Raw genomic sequence first — 19901 nt, 5'->3', positions numbered from 1 at the left:
TTGCCCTTCTCATACAAGCATTTTTTCTCATAATATGAGGGGTTACAAGCTTTAAGAGATAATTATAAGTTTCGAGATCCATCCGCAAATAATTTCGCCAGTTCGCAACGAATTTTTTTTTATTACCGTTTCTCTGTTTGCCGAGGCGTCAACTGCCCGCAATATTTCAATTAGAGTATCATATGCTGCTGTCTTTTTGTCTCGGTCACTATATTCTTTACTTTTAATCTTCCAGAAACATGGGTGGTTTCTATATATTTCAATGAATTCACTTACAAACTCTCGAGAACACTGACGAGTATCAGCCATTTTAATGCCCTGTGCGCACAAATACAAACACTAGACTGAGTAAACAGCTGTTTCGCGCCAGATTTGCGGCGATCTCCTGTACACACGCTCCAACTTGTCTGTGCAGATGTGGTTTGAACCCACAGACTTGACAGGTTTCGCTCAAACCTCCAACTCCAACTTCCAGGTTTGCACACACCTCAGGTTGGTGCAAATCTTCTGTGCACACGCAACGATCTGTCCGCGCAGATGTGATGTGCGCAGACATTTGCGCAGACAGATCGTTGCGTGTGGACGGGCCTTAAGTTCTAACCTCCTTGCCGATAACGCCTGTCACTCTCGGAGAAGTTTATCTCCATGGTTTATCTCGAACTCCTAAAGTAGATATCTATGGGCCATTCCAGAGATCTTTCTACTCTATGCTTCAACAGTTCAACTCAAAGATAGGGGAGAGCTTCGTTTCACCCGAACGAACTAAGGAAGTGACGTCGAGATGACGTAGCCCAGCGTTCGCAAAGTATATCGATATATCGATCGGCGACTACAAATCGAGCTGACGTAGTGGCGGGAGAAAATCGAGTTGACGTAAAAGTGGCGGGAGAGTCGTGTGTTTACAGGCTCAGTGCTGTAGAGTTCTGCTGCTGCGGTATGTCGCAAACTCCTGTTTCGGGCACTTCTTCGACTATGTCTACTGACCGTGTTGAAGACCGGGAAGTAGATGTGTTCGAGAAGTTAATGCGTTCATCGCTGAAAGATGTACGTATTGACAGAGAAGGCGACATTCATGGATTTTGTGAGACAGAAGAGGATGTTGTCCATCTTCTGAGCAGCTTGCGCGTCCATGGCTACGCATACTCAGTTAGAAGAAGTGCGTATTATCGCCAGCCCCCTTCAGGTGCTGCTAAACGTAAGTGAAAGTGTTCCTAATTCGTTTTTGTGTTCAGATGTAACATAATTACATAGTTGTTACATAGATATATTCCATTTATATCCTTTGGCTGCGTTAAAAATAAATGTAGTTATAGTTATTTGTAGTAAATAACGTCGTTTGTAAATCAGATCTGTACATTTCTCGAGTTAAACATGTCTTGCATATTTTCATTCTGTGAACACATTACACTTTTCATTCTCGCACTACGTACTGTTCAATCGAGTAAATCGGTCGTAGTAGGATGGGGAAGACAGCAAGCCATGTAGCACACACGAAACAATCGACAAATAACATTAATGGCTATGTAGCTAAAAATATAAATTTGCTTATGGGAATGGATAACTAGGAATGAAATTTCAAAAAGGACAACCATTGTCAAAGTTTGTAGAATGTAGCCTACAAATAGAATTTGTTACTGTAGTGTGAAGGAAACAATTAGTTTTCTCCATATACATCAGAAATGAGGGGGAAAAAAAAGAACACGCACACATTAATAGAATGCCGTGAACAAAAGACATGTGGGAAGAAGAAATGAAAGAAATTGATTTTGGAAACATGTAAGACATGCAGGGATTAAAATGTAACTCAAGTGTAGGTACTGATACTTTTTTTTAATTAAGTATTTGTAGCAGCATCAACGCACGAAATGCAAATCTTCCTGCCTCTACTCTGGCAAGATTTTTTACAGTGTATCCTAAACCTCACTGACCACAGGCGACTCTGTATTGTATATCTATTGATCATTTGGGTCATTGTTCCTGTACAGTTAAAGCAGCTTAATTTACAAAACTATCTACCTATTAATGAGTGAAAATACTGCAACTAAGTACTGACATCACTTCCATGCTGTTTGCTTCAGTGGTCAAAGACAACTACCTGTATCCAGTAGTGAACTATATCCATTCGTGTATGAATAAACTGATCTTGATTGTACTAGTTCATGACAAGGTAATTGGTTTTTGCACTAAATTCTGTTGGTTTTTCATGATGCTGTCATACATATTTTACATAGGCCTGCTACATAAGTTTCCATGTACATCAGTGGCCCACCCCATACATGTGCAGTGACATGATTGTAGATTTAATTAAAATTCTGTTTTTACCAGATGAGACAGGCTTCTTCTACAGCCACACAAAAGGCAACATACCAATACAGTTTTTTGGCCCTGTCTTTTGTGTGGAAAGCTTAGTGAAAAGAGAATGTACTCTTGGCCTGTTGTATCATAAAAAGGAGACTCCTGTTGCAGATCATCTGGTAAGTAAAATAAAGATCTAAGTAGCAATTACATATATTTTCAATCAAAAAGGAATAGTTACAGGGACTTATAAAATTTTGTTTATTTTATACATAAAGGTGGACCATGTCAACCCAAAGAAGAAGAGAAAAGTTCTCATGGACACACAAAAGAAAGGCTGTCCAGCAACATTGGATGTTAAGTGTGTCAGGATATTCCCAGATTATGCGATAAACTCGGCAACAGGCAGTTCAAAAAAAAGAGTGAGTATCCAACTGAGTAATGTGTAGATATATTAGCCTGATAAGTTACATGTATGTCATTTGGCTAGCTCTTGTATATAAATATTTGTAATTCACTGATAAATTTGTATTGTATTAAAGGTTACTGAGAAACTGAAACGAGACTTGGAGTCGACGCAGGTACCAAAAAGTTATCTGCGATATTATGTGGCTGCCTCCCAAGCAAGCCGCCATAATCATGGCATTGAATGTGTGAAAACGGTTGGACACATACACCCTTTGCTTTCAAAAGAGATCAGGGATATAGTTACAAAGGGGACTAACTCAGTTCGGATAATTAAGTTAGAACTGGAGAGATTTGTGGAAAAAGTTTTCACTGGGGAAAACAGACCGGATCGGATGAACATAATGTTTTACCCAACAGATAGTACAATTTATAGCCATATGTATCGGGCTCTGTTTGATTTGAAGAAAACTGTTATTGACCAAGATGCATTAAGGAATCAAATTAATGGGTGGGAAACAGAATCGAAGGCTGAGAGATTTTTTTTCAGACCGTTTACAGATGACAATGGAAAAGTGCAGCCATTGCTTTTTTGTTACCAGCACAAGTGGCAAAGGGAACTTTTGAAAAAGTATGGTAGGGTATGTTTGCTTGATGCAACATACAAGACAACGAAGTATGACATTCCATTATTTTTCTTGGTAGTGAAAGCTAATGTATGCTATTTAGTAGTTGGGATATTCTTCATTCAAGTAGAAAACACTGCTTCAATTAAAGAGGCTCTAGAAATTTTCAAGGCATGGAACCCAGACTGGAATCCAGTTTCATGGGTTACAGATTTCTCTGAGCCTGAGATACGGGCAATTGAAGGAACATTTCCAATGTCAAGGGTTTATCTTTGTTTATTTCATCGAAAGCAAGCCTGGCAACGGTGGCTTAGTAAAAAGAACAATTTAGACATACCGGGTGATAGTGAGCAAATCATGAAGCTGTGGGAAGGAATTGCTGAGTCACCATCTGAAGAACAATTCTTAACTGCAAAACAAAACCTTCAATTTCATGAATTGTTAACTAGAAATTCTGGTGCACTTGATTATTTTAATAAGCAATGGCTTTCAGTATCTGAAAGGTGGGTGAAGGCCTATGAGGACAAGGAGAATTTCTTCGCCAATATAACTACTACTAATGGTGTTGAATCACTAAATAAAAGAGTGAAACATTTTTTTCTTAGACATTCAGCAGATAAAACATTGACAGGTGTTGTTAAAGTTTTAATAAATGATTTCCTCCCTAGCCTGTTTAAAAAATATTGTCTGAAGAATTCAGCTGTGAAATCTTACAGCAGAGAGATTCCTCACTTCTTGCATAACAAGTCACACGAATTTGTGAATCACGTAATGAAAAGATATTCTTCAGCGCAAACTGAACTTACCGAAAGCTCAGTGAGAGAAATGGGTGAGGGATTATTTTGTGTAGAAAGTACCGAGACCAAGAATTGTTACTATGTGGTGAATTTTGCAAAGCCTAATTGCACATGTGAAGACTTCCAAAGGTGGAAATATCCATGCAAACATTTCTGCGCAATTTTCATTTATTACCCTGGCTGGGACTTTCATAAGTTGAATGACAGTTACAAGAACAGCCCTTTCATTTGTCTCGATGAGACCTTTGGGTTTGGCTCGAGCAGCAGTTGGTCTGAACCTGCCAGTCCTGTATTACAAAGTTCAGAGGATACCAGCAGTGAGGAGGCGGTAAACCAAGGCCGTGACAATCCCAGAAGCTCAACTTCATCAGAGGAGCAAGATGCACGGGAATTAGCAAGGCAGGTCATAAACCTGACCTACAACTGTAAAAACAGAGAAGCAATTGCTAGAACGCTGAAGAGGCTTCGAGAATGTGTGGACGATTTAACATCGTCAAACCCACAAGCCGGTGGTCTTCCATTATCAGGATCATAAAAGCGGGGTGTGTGTGTGTGTGTGTGTGTGTGTGTGTGTGTGTGTGTGTTTGCTTTGATAATGTTTTGTGAGGGAAATTCAGCTTCTTGGTGTACCACATACTGCCCAAGTCTCGTAATCACACTGTATGAAAATGGATGGAAGGTGTAAGATAACATGCTTTGCTTCAACAGCTGCAATCTGAAGTATCCTACCTCTCTGCTGAAGCAAATTTAGCTCGAAGAATATGTAAGTCAAAATAAATTTATTGTGCATACATTTTCTAAAACTAATGTACTACAACTATAATCATTGAAAGAACTACTTACTTGCATTGATGCCCATACCAATCACCCTGGACTAAAAGAGGAACATAAATAAAATACAAAATACAGCTCAGTCCCCCGAATCAGTTAGGCATGAACATAGCAAGACAGCCAGTAGTATTTATTTAAATTTAATAAACCAGTTGCTGAAGCCAATTTGATTTTATATAATTGGTGCTAAAATCTAGGTCAGGGCCAGCGATAGTCAAAATGGTGCTTATCCACTGCTCATTGGTTGGCGAGCGACAGTTTTGCGTAGCCAGAAGAATGATTCTTTGACATATTCAATGAGAGACAAGAACAGACACAATATACTTCTAGCGCTGAAATTGTAAAGCATTTTTATGTTTTCTGTTTTTCATTGTATTCATGAGTTTTGAGAAATATTTTGTGATAAGGGGCGCAAGCTATAAATTACTGATTTCAGTGATTGTTCTGCATGATGATGTCATCTGCTTGTGTATATCTCATGGATTAATTGCAGAGACATGAAAATGTCAGATGTGATGGTGAAATGACTCTTAAAGAGTAAGTGGGTGGAATCATCTGGAAGTGCAGCATAAGCCTCCACTTTGAGTAACAAGATCAATTTTTTTTTTTTTTTTTTTAATTCCATCGTGGAAGAAGGTAGGTAGATCAGTATTCATTGAAAGTTGCACGTGTGCTATATTAAAAAGCACCGTTCCACCTACAGTCTTCCATGATTTAAGTAAAAAACATTGATCCACATACTCATTGTTCTTGTGTACATTGATTGCATACCAACTCAAGAGGAGAAAAATATTTCACTACTTTCTCGAATACACCTTGGGTTGTGACACTGAACTCAGTTTTCAGATGCTAGCACAGTTTAAATAGCTGTGACTCAAACAGGGAGCAGTTAAATATATGATTATTGTTTACAACAATGTTTCATCCTTTCTTTCAAATGTATTACATTGAAACATGTAGTCTGCCTACTGCTATCTCATTGGCTGTATAACACAGCTGACACACCCTCTTTTGTTCCATTATACTTCACAAGAAGTGCTGAAAACATTCCTGCGCAAAAGGTGTAAGTATGCCACTGGCCCTGTTCTAGATTTTTCACAATAGTTTGTTCAAAACTTGGGCTGCTTCCACATAACACCCATTGTCTAGTCTGCACAAGTGCCAGCTGCCCCTTCCTCCTCTCATAGTTTGTCCTACCTTACCAAAAACTTTTCCTGTTCTAATAATATGTGCCTTGTAAATCTTCCTGTAAGCAAATTCTTTCTCTCTCTGCCCGCATTCCCTCCACCTTACCTCTCATACAGTTTTTTTCCCCCCCTTTCACTACATATTACTATAATTACTGAAAGGTAGAGGCACCTGGGATGACTCAATCTACATGGTTCTTGTACTGTACTGTGGGGTACAATTTTAGATCTTTTCGCTTAAAAGTTTTATTGTTCCACTGTTGTGGAATTTGCTGTATGCAGTCTGGTGGTGGTCAGATGAAAGGAGCTCTTGTCTTAAGTAGCTAATGCCTCATCACATGCATGAATGGACTAAATGTTGTTGTACAGCTACTCTGACACACAATTGGCTGTTATATACAATTCCCTAAGATTATTCAATTATTCTACCTATATGTGTATACATATACGAATTTGTCTGAGGCTCTGGTCTGTAGATCCATTAATCACTAAAGTATTGCTATTTTCATTGGTAGTATCATTCCAGTAGCTACTTATCCCCCTGCTTGCCAATCTTCTTGAGAGATCAACACACACTCCTTGAGCTACTCCTAATTTGTTATCCTGCCCCTTTAATTTTTAACAGTGAGATGGTATAGAGCCTCACCTATTTGGAAAGATTTACCTCAGTAGCTCTGACATTTTCATTGACCTATGAAGTGCAGGGATAGGTACATAAAAAATGGAGACATTAATGTGTTGCATGATACCACTCATTCTGTGTGTGCAGCTCCTAATATTTTATCAACTCATTGTATAGAGTATAGGGGTGCTTGGTAAAAGTCATGTCACACACAGTGTTCGATTTTTTTCCATAGTGAAATTTTAATGACATGTGTTACATCTGCAATTACTTCTGTAAAACAACTTGTTAAGACTACCAACCATGAGGTGAAAGCAACCTTGCAGATAGAGTAAACAATTTAGACAGTGTTGCAAGAGGATCTTTGATGGTTGATAATTAAAGACAATGGGTTAAGCCCTTAGTCACTGCTGATAAACATATCCTGTAAACTGTAATTTACTACAATGAAATTTGTATGTCATGGCAGGCAGTGTTCTGCACTTTGCTAAAGACGAACTGACATGTTGCTGCTAATTCCAGATTCACACAGTATGTTTGACATTCACTATCCAAAAAGTAGAAAGTGTCTGTTGAAGATCAGCTTTAATTGAGGACTTCCCAATTGTGGCAGACTTAATGAAGTAGAATATTAACATTACAAAAAGGATACAAAATGTTCCCACAAATTGGTACAATGAAAAGATTGATAACTCTTAGCTTTCAGCCCAAAGGCCTTCATCTGAAATAGAAAAATACACACCCATGACCAATGTCTCTCACTACTGTGGCCAGAATGTGTGTCTAATTTATATTTCAGATGAAGGAGCTTTGGCTGAAAGCCAAGATGGAGAAGTGTAAAATTGTTATTCCATCCTGGGCTTTGCGTTGTTATAATATTACCGTTCTTAGACATGTTATGTGTACTCTGCATCAAGTAGAATGAATCTGTACTATTTACCACAGTTACTCAGTGTACATACAGATTATTATACTGCAAAGGAAATTTTTCTCAACACCTTGTCAGTCATATATAGATTGCAGTAGTGATAGGTAAGAATTGCAATCTATCTTTTATTTTAAAGCTGTGGGTGGTGTGGGAGTTATCCCCTTTTGCAGTTAAACGTGTTACATATGCTTCATCATTAAATATGTATTGTTTACCCTTTTTTTGCTTACTACATTATTTCACGGTTCACAGGTACTCTGTGTTCTTGTGCCACATTTAAAAGCAGCATTCAGATCAGCTTATTTGGTTCTTTTGTATTGCATGGGAGCAATGGACAAGCCACAAGCAAAATTTACAAAAGAGTTGCAGTTGCAGATCACCTTGGCAACATCAAGGTATGTCAGTATCTGCATTGATTTTTGATTAAAATCACTTGCAGGCCAAGTTATTTTAAAGTTAATCATTGTATTCCCATTCAGGTGACACAGCTGTCTTCTCCCAGCAGCGAGAGGCAATGTTGTGATCATTCCTCTGAACCTCCTTCTCTCGTGGAAAGTGTAATTGACACACAATGCACACCCAGGTGCGGTAGTCCCTACCGTTACAAATAAGTTTGCTGTGGCACATTACCTGGTTGTGTATCATCAAGGTGCGTAATGTGATAACATTTATTTACATGAATGCTTATTACAAGGCAATTTTTTTTTTCAATTAATTTTGCTTTCTGCACTTAGTCAAGACCGTATCAGTCCAAGGGAAAATATAATGAACACAAATGAGTGCTCAGTTTCAGACAAATGGCTGAATTTTCCAGGTTTTCTGTACAGTGAACAAATTACCACATGGAGACAAAAGTGAGTATAGTATCTGATTCTGAATTATATTTCTAGGAGCACGTTATTTTACCACTTCACTGTACATGATTTGACAATTTTATATTGTTACAGGTTGCTGCAGAAGTGGCCTTCGTGTTCAAGTAAGACAGAAAGGCAAATTTCTGATTTTTTTTTTTTATCATGATGCTATTACACCATCCTCAGGATAAGATGTAGCTAGAGCACACATTCTCAAAGTCTGTTAATGTTTATAGTGCTGTAGGTCAGGTTTATGACCTGCCTTGCTAATTCCCGTGCATCTTGCTCCTCTGATGAAGTTGAGCTTCTGGGATTGTCACGGCCTTGGTTTACTGCCTCCTCACTGCTGGTATCCTCTGAACTTTGTAATACAGGACTGGCAGGTTCAGACCAACTGCTGCTCGAGCCAAACCCAAAGGTCTCATCGAGACAAATGAAAGGGCTGTTCTTGTAACTGTCATTCAACTTATGAAAGTCCCAGCCAGGGTAATAAATGAAAATTGCGCAGAAATGTTTGCATGGAAGTCTTCACATGTGCAATTAGGCTTTGCAGAATTCACCACATAGTAACAATCCTTGGCCTCAGCACATTCTACACAAAATAATCCCTCGCCCATTTATTTCACTGAGCTTTCGGTAAGTCCAGTTTGCGCTGGAGAATATATTTTCATTACGTGATTCACAAATTTGTGTGACTTGTTATGCAAGAAGTGAGGAATCTCTCTGCTGTAAGATTTCACAGCTGAATTCTTCAGACAATATTTTTTAAACAGGCTAGGGAGGAAATCATTTATTAAAACTTTAACAACACCTGTCAGTGTTATATCTGCTGAATGTCTAAGAAAAAATGTTTTACTCTTTTATTTAGTGATTCAACACCATTAGTAGTAGTAGTTATATTGGCGAAGAAATTCTCCTTGTCCTCATAGGCCTTCACCCACCTTTCAGACACTGAAAGCCATTGCTTATTAAAATAATCAAGTGCACCAGAATTTCTAGTTAACAATTCATGAAATTGAAGGTTTTGTTTTGCAGTTAAGAATTGTTCTTCAGATGGTGACTCTACAATTTCTTCCCACAGCTTCAGAATTTGCTCACTATCTCCCGGTACATCTAAATTGTTCTTTTTGCTAAGCCACCATTGCCAGGCTTGCTTTCGATGAAATAAACAAAGATAAACCCTTGACATTGGAAATGTTCCTTTAATTGCCCATATCTCAGGCTCAGCGAAATCTGTAACCCATGAAACTGGATTCCAATCTGGTTTCCGTGCCTTGAAAATTTCTAGAGCCTCTTTAATTGAAGCAGTGTTTTCTACTTGAATGAAGAATATCCCACCTACTAAATAGCATACATTAGCTCTCACTACCAAGAAATGTAACGGAATGTCATACTTCATTGTCTTGTATGTTGCATCAAGCAAACATACCCTAAACCCTACCATACCTTTTCAAAAGTTCCCTTTGCTACTTGTGCTGGTAACAAAAAAGCAATGGCTGCACTTTTCCATTGTCATCTCTAAACAGTCTGAAAAAAAATCTCTCAGCCTTCGATTCCGTTTCCCACCCATTAATTTGATTCCTTAATGCATCTTGGTCAATAACAGTTTTCTTCAAATCAAACAGAGCCCGATACATATGGCTATAAATTGTACTATCTGTTGGGTGAAACATTATGTTCATCCGATTTGGTCTGTTCCAGCAACACTAAAGTGCACAAACCCCGAAAGTGTTAACAAACAAACTTTAGTTAAGTTTTATTTGCAGCAAGTGTGTTTCTGTATTGCATCCTGGTCACTCACTGATTTCCTTACAACAAATCAGCTCTGAGCACATGGGTGTAAGTTGTTTAATCTGTGTGGTAAAACAATATTTGAGAAAAGGTTTTTCATTTATAAAACAGTATCAACTCAAAAAACTTACGTACATTGCTCATAATTTGTTGTGTAGTCAGAATACACATGTTGGAATGAATAAATTCAATTATGTAATTAACATTTCCTTTGGCAATGAATCATATGAGCTAAACATGACATTAGAGGGAATAGCAATTTTCAAATCATATTTTTCAGTGCATACTCTTATGTGTGCATTGTTCCTTTAAGCTTACACACAATCTGTTGTTCAAAATGACTAGTTGTTAGTGTTTTTAAAATGTTTATACTATTGTACATGTCAACGTATTTTATGTTTTGCATTTATGTAAGCACACATGGACTATGTATGTGAATTGGACATATGAAGAAATGTCATTATGTAATTATCCTTTTTGAGTGAAAACTAAACTCCATGTATTTCCTATTACAGATAATAAAACAATGTGGTATCAATAATTATGAAGTTTTCTTAATCATTTGCAATTACCCACTAGAATCCACAGATATGAACGTAAAGTAGTTTGATTATGGTGCCTGAAAAATGTAACCAAACTAACAAACTTACAGTTTTTAGGTTTATTTACTTCACAAGAAGATTAGAACTTTAAAAATGGCATATACAGTGCCTACTACAGGGAAATTTCTACACCTGGTATTGGCCTCCTGCCCTTTCCTTTTGTATTTCTGGAGACTCTTGCTCACCAGATAGACAGTAATTCAGTATGGTGTTTTTTGGGGACAATAACTTAAGGCTACTAATTCTGAATGTTATTAGAAATGTTGTTAGCCCGGCAAAACTTGCTACCATTCTATCAAATAATTCATGGTTGTGAGTTTGTTGTAAATCTACGATAGGTATGTTTCAAGTTGTAAATAAACTGTCCTGAGTATCACTGTTACAACTTAAGAAATAATGGTTCTAAAATTAATCTATTTTACTTTTGTAGTTCACGATCTTTTATATCCAATTTGCCATTTTTTACAACAAATCGTGATCTGTCTTGTATGTTATGAGATATATTACATTTCAAATTGTAGATACCACAAGCACTTCAGTTTCATCATTGGCCACTAATGTTTTCCTGTGTAACATTGGCACCAATGTGGTAAGGGTTATAAAAAAAAGTCTGCAACATTTTGATTGTGGTACTTCATATTATTTTAAATAATATTTTCGTTCACTATTGAAGCCAAAACATAAAGTAAACAAAAATCTATATAAGTGGGCCTGCTTGGCTTCGTATCTCATTACCTGAAAGAACCAAAATGGAAATCCTTTAACACAAGACGGTGTTAACAGAATTCTCACTGTAAATGTTGCATTTCACCCTCAGGAAGTACTATGGTGGGTTATTGGTCTGAGAGATGATATAAATGTTGCTCTAGCACTATTATAAGCAGAAAGCACTCCATAGATTTAATAAGCCTCCACTACACACAATGTGCAATGGAACAAGTGGTTTGCATACCTGACTGTAATGGAACATGCTCCCATTCAACCCGAGTTAAACTTTATCACTTATCTCTCTGTACTGACTAGGTAATTACTGTACAAAATTTTACAAACTGAAGATATATTCCATTTTTTAAACAATGTAACACAATTGCAACTGGTTAAAACACTGAAGTTTAACACACAGACTGGCACACACCGATGGATATTTCACTGCCAGGCACACAGTGCTAGGTGCTAGGCTCTGCTGTGGCCTCAAGTGGCTACGTAGTGTCAGGCATCTAGTTCTACTGTGGCTGCCTGCAGCCACATGGCAGACAGTGTGTTCAAGAAATAAAAAAGTATTTCTTATTGAAGATATAATGGAAAATCTCATTTAAAAATGTGTCCAGTAATAGAGCTGGGCCATCCCCTTGCCGAAAAGCACAACACAAACCTATTCATTGGGTGCTTCAGCAACACAATGGATTGTGCAGACAACGGTCATTTGCTGTGTTTCTCATAATATACCATGGGATGCTACATGGACACAATCATGTAGCCCATTATTGTAGCCTGGATGTGCAATTATTGTGTGCAAACATGTATAGATGTAAAAAAAAATTAACAAATGATGGCACTCTAGCAATTTTAGGCCTGTACACAGATGAAAATCGATGGTATGCTGGTAAGAGCTGGCAGTTTATGAATCACACATATATCTGTACAGTACATGTATGGTTAAGAAACATACATGCTACACCTAGTACTAAAAGAGAAATAATGTTGTGGGGAGTTTTTAATGTATATTATTTAACTGAAAGTGCTAAGAAAGACCTTAGTTGTTCAGTGTTTTTGCAGTTTAGAACCAGTTAGAAAGGTACAGTGAAAAATCTGTAACCATAAACTCTAGCTTAGGACAGTCTCCTGTATATAGAGTACTGACAGTTTAATATTAAACATGCATAGATGAGTTTTCATCACAATTTCAAGAGATTTCCACAATCACCAAAAAATTGCCAATCTTTATAAATGATGGATTAAGGAAAACAATCGTTAATGCAAAAAAGGAGCTTAATATTACTATTTCAGTATCTAAGATGACAAAATGATTTGCTTCAAATTGTAGCAATGGTTAGTACTTCAAAAGGGAACTGATGCCTGAAAAATAATGAAAACTCCTTTGGAAACACAGCAGAGAAGCTCAGCCCCGTGAAAGTCTGCCCTCCCCTACCCTGGCCATTGCTGTCTTGATCTGCATCCCTTCCTCCATGCCATTCTGTAAAAGTGTAGCTAGGAGCTTTGTCCATACGGGCTTTTGGTTCTCTCATCTCCATGAACATGCAAATATGGTCAAAGGCTTAGGATAAAGAGTATTCTATGCACCCACTGTTTACTGTTACCCTTAATCTCGGTACAGCACTTGCCAGTGTCTCATGCTAACAGTTATCAAACATAATTTTAATCACAATAAATAAAACAGAGAATGATTGACACCAGACTGAATTGAACATTTGATATTCTACTACATTTGTAGAGGAGACCAAGCTCTGCGACTTTTGCTTTCATGCCACGAAGTTGACTATGGTTTTATGCCATCGAAGAATAAAGGTCCTCAGAGTCCTAGCGCAAAATACTCCGTCACAAGTGTGGCTAAAACGACTGCAAATAACCCTTCTAAGACTGAGGGAATGGCAATGAACAACATGTACTAAATTCTGTGGGGGTGCACAGAAAAAACAATACTAAAACAATGTGTCACTCTATTAAAAGTCTCCAATATCAGTATCTGGATGCAAACAAATGAAACATACTTGTATGGGCTACCAAGCTATTTTCCAAATAAGCTAACTACTTTCCATTCAGTATTAGCATATGAGGATACATTCCAAATAGAGATGAGCAATTTATAAATGATACAGTACACAAAAAGAAATTCAGTGATGTAATTTTTTTAAACAATACAAATTGTTGCTGTTTACAAAATCCACCCTGCCCCTCAGGGTAAAAAAGGTTCAGAAGCTGCAAATATTATGCCAAGCAAATCACACAGTTACCTCAATATTTAGTTTGTGAATTATGTTTAATCTCCTACTACCACTCAGGTAGCCATATATTATTTTCACTTTTTATTAACACATTATTGCACACTATTGGTACAGTTCTGTATGTATGGAGCCATGATTGAGTGTGGCTGGAGACAGTACACTGCTCTTAATGAAAACAGGAGAATAATACATTTTCAGAAAAATAGCATTCACATGAGAGTACCGGTAATTGTTTCATAATTTATTTACATTTCTTTTTAATTAGTCCTTTTTTTTAAAATAGTCGTCTGAACATCCACGTTCAATTCTGAAACTGCGGATACGGCGTGGGAATGAATGTTCTAAATGATGTGCTGACACGAGTCATTTCATATATTCAGCAGCAAATATAGAGAAAGAACTCTTTGAGTCTGTGACAACTTTCGTTTTTTAATCAGACTTTGGTGAATATGTTGCAACAAACCAATTAACGCGTTTTTCGATTCTATGTGCAATTTTCTGGAGTACTCTGTTACTATGGCACATCGTTAACCAACTAGGGAAAGCACGTAAAATTTGGCAAATATAACTGGAAGACATGTCGTACGCATATTTTGCCACGGATGAACGAACAGACGCAGTATAGTTAATTAGAATACAAGAGAAAACACTCTTATCCACATGTTAACTACATAGTTTTATTGCGTGGTTAACACACAGTCCCCCTCCTCGGACACTCAATTTGAGACTGCACCCGAACAGCCGTGGCTGGCCTAAACTATCACGTCAACTCGATTTGTACTCGGCGATCGACGTATCGACATACTTCGCGAACGCTGGGCTACGTCATTTTGACGTCACTTCCTTAGCTCGTTCGGGTGAAACGAAGCTTTCCCCAAAGATAGTAGTGTGTTGTGTATAGAGGCATTTAAATCAGGGAGAGGGAACATAAAGTGAAATGAGTGGTTTATTGTGTAGCAGGGTGTTTCAATCAGTTGACAGTTGTTGGAGCTTAAGGACTTTGACAATAATGTCCAGGCAACTTCGTTTTTCCGCTTGCCATTGCAGTTCGGTGGATCATAAAGAAGTATCAAAGGATAAACAAGGTGTGGAAATTGACTTGTAAACGTAATTACATAAATCTTTTTGCACCCGAAGTAGTCGAAGTAAATTGTATTTTATTAAGCCCGTCTTGTGTACAAATAATTTAGGCTAGGGTGTGGTGGTGGAGTTCCGCCTGAAGCCCTAGCTGTGATGATGATAGTCCAATCTGTAGCGTAGTCAGAGATCCAGGTTAAGTTCATAGGTGGTAATTTTGTGGTAAAATTTACGTATTGGACGGCCACTTGTAGTTTCGGCAGTTGGTGTACGAGCTACGTAGTTTTTCAGTGTGGCGCATACGAAAACATTAGGCCTCGCTACCGGTGAATTTGTCACTATGACCTTTTATTTGGCCTTCACATTCGTTGGCTTCGCCAACTCTCACCTTTCAAAGTAACCTAGAGCTCTGCCTGCGCCACAGATTAATCTGTCACCACAAGTAAGATGGGGGAGGGGGTGTCTGCAGTGATATGCAAACTTACACCAAAGTGTCACCTTTCAACCTGTTCTAGACTTGTGACTATGCTAAGCCCAGTCTGTCACCATAACCAAGACTGGAGTGGGGGGGGGGGCGGCGGCGGGCGGCGGCGGCGGGGGGGGGGGGGGGGGGGGAGATGAGATGGAGGTGATGGTGCAGTACAATAAGCTATCCATATCGGTTGGAGTTGGCGAAGACAGTAGATGTGAATAGCAAGTTCTTTCCACTCACTGAGACATGTTTCTTCTTCACTGTGCTGTCATTGTGCCTGTGCTTTTGGTTTATATACGATGTTAAATTTTGACAGTACTGACAGCTAGTTGTCATTTTTTTTCTGTGTGTCTCACTGTGTTGTGCCCTTATTGTATAGTATTGATTGTAATATTCACCTGAGTAGAACATGAAGAAATCCTTCCGTTGTTGTGCTTTGTTGATAATTGCATCCCATCTGGGCATTTTGTAGTTAGATGGATGGAATGTAATAGGAATCATTTAAAAATATTGAATGTTAGTTTTGAGGTACTTACGAAATATACAGAAAATTGATAGCCTCATTTTGTGTATCATTATTCAATGGTTGAGGAGGTGTGTAGTGAGGATTCAGTGCAAGCAGGATATCAAGAATGAACTACCATTTTTCCTTGTGTATGTAATGTAAGAAATGTCTTAGCCACAGCAACCACTCAAATATGACAACTGCTGTTACATCATGATTGTATTACGGTTTTACATTGGCCTCACAGGATTCATTGGTGGTGGTGGTGGTGGTGGTGGTGGTGGTGGTGAGCGCTATGGCTTTAGAGCTTTTTTGAGTTACAGATTACAAGAACTGTATTGTGAAAAACATTAGTGGCAATAGATTCTTTCACCTCAAGAAGATGTCATAGTCTGATTTTTATATGTAGCGCTCTTTGCATTTGTGTAAACATGGAATCAGATTTTTGGCATGAGAATTCATTCCTGCAGTAGGCTAGTTAATCTCCAAACACTGTAGTGTTGGAAGTTTTTCTGTTTTGTTACCAAGACCTCTGATAAGAGTAAATACACTGTTGAAGCGTCACTTGATAATTGCTGCTTCATTTCAGAAAGCATAAAAGTATGATACAGACAGTGTTTCGCAATGTGAGGTTCAGGTGGACAAATTCTTTTCAAGTATGTCTATAGACAGTGGTTGGTCAAACTATCACTTTTAGGTCTGTTCCAGCTGACTGTTGCTTGTGGATCACCCCACCTATGGATTCTGGAGTGTATCTGTTTCTATAACTCCCCATAATAGCTGTGAACACTATCATGGTAGTTGATTGTATACTTTCATAAAGCTTACTCTTCGTTACATGAGCAAACGCTGCTTTTTTTCTATGTTTTGTTCACAACACTGGGGTGTACTTTGTTGTACCGTGATGTGTTGTGTGACATCATTGAGCTGTGGTGTGTTTGTTTTGGAGTGGAAGTGAAATGTTGTTGTAGAGGGTGTGTTGTTTTGAAGAGGTGGTGTGCTGTAGGGATTATTTTATTGGTGTACTTGTCTAGGTTTGAGCTGTACAGCTTCTCTGGAAATTGGGGGTACCAGATTTTGTAGCTATGGAGGGGGGGGGGGGCAAGAGGAGTGTTAATTGGTATCGTGGCCTTGGGTTGGTTATGTAGGAGTTTATTGGTATCCTGATCTAGGGTTGAGCTATGTGGGTTAACTACAGTTCGGGATGTCGTGTGTTTTGTAAGATTGTTATGTTTTATTCTTTGTCAGTTTCAAGTGTTTTGGTTTTTCCAGAGTGCACTTCGAATTGTGTTATTGTATTATTAAATTCCTAGTTTGCCCTCTGCCACCAAAAACTAACTCTTTCCTGTGGTTGACCTACTGATTTCATTGGGTTTAGTTGCTGAAATGGTTCAAGTGGTGTTTACATTTTTGCGGGTGTAAGATTGATGTTTTGGTGGTCATGTTGGACACTCTCAAAATAAGGGGTTCTTGGCATGGTGACATTGTTGGTCAAGGCAGATGTTTGGTGTCACAGCCTCCGGTAATCCCCGACACTGTTATAAAGACAAATTAAATAAGAACACAGTACTGTTGCTCATGTGTTTAATGTTGTGGTGGTCGCCCTCACATTTTGTATAGTCATTTCAGTTGTTCAGTTGTATGGTGCCTGTGTGCATAATAGGTCAGTTTTCCTGCGTTGTATTGTTACTGTAACATTTAAACATGATGGAAGTTAAAGGAGGAAAATGGTCAGGGAATGCTGAAAATTGATGGAAGTCATTTCTTTTAGACATAAGACTTTGCTGATGAAGTAGTTTGCTTAATTTGCTATCTTGACATCAATTTTCAAAGAGCACCATGTTGAATTTTTACAAGAAGCATTCTGGATACTGCAGTAGTATGACAAGGGAAGTTCCTACTAACCATATAGCGAAGATGCTGAGTCACAGATAGGCACAACAAAAAGATTTTCACACTTAAAGCTTCTGGCCACACACGCACCTACGCACGACTGCAGTCTCAGGCAACTGAAACAGCACTGCGAGCAGCAGCACCAGTGCATGATGGGAGTGGCGACTGGGTGGGGGAAAGGGAGGAGGGTAGGGTGTGGAGTGGGAGGGATAGTATGGTGGGGATAGTGGACAGTGAAGTGCTCCAGGTTGGGCGGTGGGCAGGGGGAGTGGGGGGGGGGGGGAAGTAGCGGATAAGGAGAGAAATAGATAAAAAATAATAAAACAAATAAATAAAAAAGACTGGAGTGATGGCTGTGTAGTGCTGGAATGGGAGCAGGGAAGGGAATGGACAGGAATGTAGGATGTATTGCAGGGAAAGTTCTCACCTGCGCATTTCAGAAAAGCTGGTGTTGGTGGGAAGGATCCATATGGCATGGGCTGTGAAGCAGTCGTTGAAATGAAGGCTGCGTGTTCAGCAACAGGGTGGTCCACTTGTTTCTTGGCCAATTTGTTGGTGGCCATTCATGTGGACATACAGCTTGTTGGTTGTCATGCCTACATAGAATTCAGCACAGTGGTTGCAGCTTAACTTGTAGATCAAATGACTGGTTTCACAGGTAGCCCTGCCTTTGATGGGATAAGTGATGTCAGTAACTGGACTGCAGTAGGTGGTGGCGAGGGGATTGACAAAGGCCAATGGCCAAAAGCTTAAAGTGTGAAAATCTTTTTGTTGTGCCTAGCTGCGACTCAGCATTCCACTATATGGTGAGTAGCAACTTTCCTTCTCATAATATTGTTGCATTCCATCCTGGATTTTCCATTATTTGATTTTTGTCTGACGGCTTTTCTTCGATTCTAATCCAGTGCTTTTCTCCTTTGTTACTATTTTCTTTTGCTCCACTATACTCAATGTTTATCATCTTTCTCTTCTTTCCTATGTTTCTCTTGTCGCCTTACAAACCACAGTGCTTGCTCTACTTGTGAGCCACACTGTATCAACCGTCTTGGCCGCACACTACAGATGGCTACAAAATCACGCTGATTGTTAGTGCAGCATCTTGTGTCCCACATTACTCCTGCCAATGTAATTAATCCTTAACTTTCAAATTGATCATTCTCCCTGCATCATTTCACGTATTTTTGCATGGTTACTCCTGCACCATTCTAGTGCCACACGATATTGTATCTCATCCTACAAACCCCTCCCCACACCCGACACTTTCTCCATTCTATCCCAGTTCGCACCCACTAATTCCACCATCCAGTCACATCTTCCATCCCCCTTCTTCACACTTATCCACCCTCAGACCTACTAAGCACAGTAATATTATATTTATTTTTTATTTTCTATCAGCTATTCTTTACTTTGATTCTTGTGACTTCTCGCCAATTTTAGCAAGTTTTAGCTTTTCGCTATCATCGACTCCCTCAAATTTCATCTTGTTCCCTCTTTTGCATCCATTTCATCCCTTTCATATATTTTCACATGAATTTGGGTGTGTTTTTGCAAAATTTTGCAGATGTTATTTTACATTATTTACGTAATTTTTCGCATTTTTCCACCTCCAATGATTCTTGCTCCTTCCATCTGCAGCAATACAGAAAAGTCTCCTTATCCCTAGCCAGATCCGAGTCCCGCGTACTGTTCCTCTGTTGTTGCTTGGCTCATGGAATCCCCTCTAATGGCCTTACCATCAAATTACCCATCACTGGCTACCACCCCTCCTTCCACAATGACCTTCCTGTTCAAATTCTGCCAGTCCTTAGCTCTCACCAACATAGTCCTGCAAAACCATATCAACCAAGCCCAAACCTCCTTGTAGTATCTTATCTCCATCCACAAGATTCTCCTTCTATGCAATCCCAAATTTCTGGTACCCATAACACACACTGAAACTCTTTCCCTTCAGGAACTTGAGCAACATGCATAACGCCACCCCAAAAAGCTCTCCATCCTGCTCACTGCCTATTCCTGCCTTGGAGTGCCACTGTCCACCACCTCTACAACAACC

At 38.9% G+C, this 19901-nt stretch overlaps 2 protein-coding genes and 1 long non-coding RNA gene across 3 annotated transcripts in view; all 3 read left to right on the top strand.

Moving 5' to 3' along the window:
* The first annotated feature begins 972 nt into the window (after window positions 1-972).
* On the top strand, window positions 973-2744 carry LOC124798978. The gene is made up of 3 exons (XM_047262514.1): window positions 973-1195; window positions 2326-2474; window positions 2574-2744. The coding sequence occupies exons 1-3, from the start codon at window positions 973-975 to the stop codon at window positions 2742-2744; spliced, it is 543 nt and encodes a 180-aa protein (XP_047118470.1).
* A 1862-nt stretch (window positions 2745-4606) lies between these two features.
* Window positions 4607-9185, top strand: LOC124798885. Its single transcript, XR_007016977.1, has 5 exons — window positions 4607-4886; window positions 7944-8086; window positions 8171-8340; window positions 8426-8545; window positions 8639-9185. It is a non-coding gene; the product is annotated as an uncharacterized LOC124798885 (long non-coding RNA).
* Window positions 9186-14782: 5597 nt separating this feature from the next.
* The window catches only part of LOC124798977 (ATP-dependent RNA helicase DHX30-like), a 310021-nt gene continuing 304902 nt past the window's right edge, over window positions 14783-19901 (top strand). Inside the window, exon 1 of the mRNA XM_047262513.1 lies at window positions 14783-14986. Within this exon, the coding sequence (XP_047118469.1) occupies window positions 14839-14986 (148 nt within the window). The 5' untranslated portion in view covers window positions 14783-14838. The remainder of the gene's footprint in view (window positions 14987-19901) is intronic.

The sequence above is a fragment of the Schistocerca piceifrons genome, chromosome 5 (assembly GCF_021461385.2).
Source record: "Schistocerca piceifrons isolate TAMUIC-IGC-003096 chromosome 5, iqSchPice1.1, whole genome shotgun sequence".
In the NCBI taxonomy this organism is placed as follows: domain Eukaryota; kingdom Metazoa; phylum Arthropoda; class Insecta; order Orthoptera; family Acrididae; genus Schistocerca; species Schistocerca piceifrons.
Note: the sequence above shows the minus strand (reverse complement) of the source record. Positions and strands in the feature narration are given on the sequence as shown.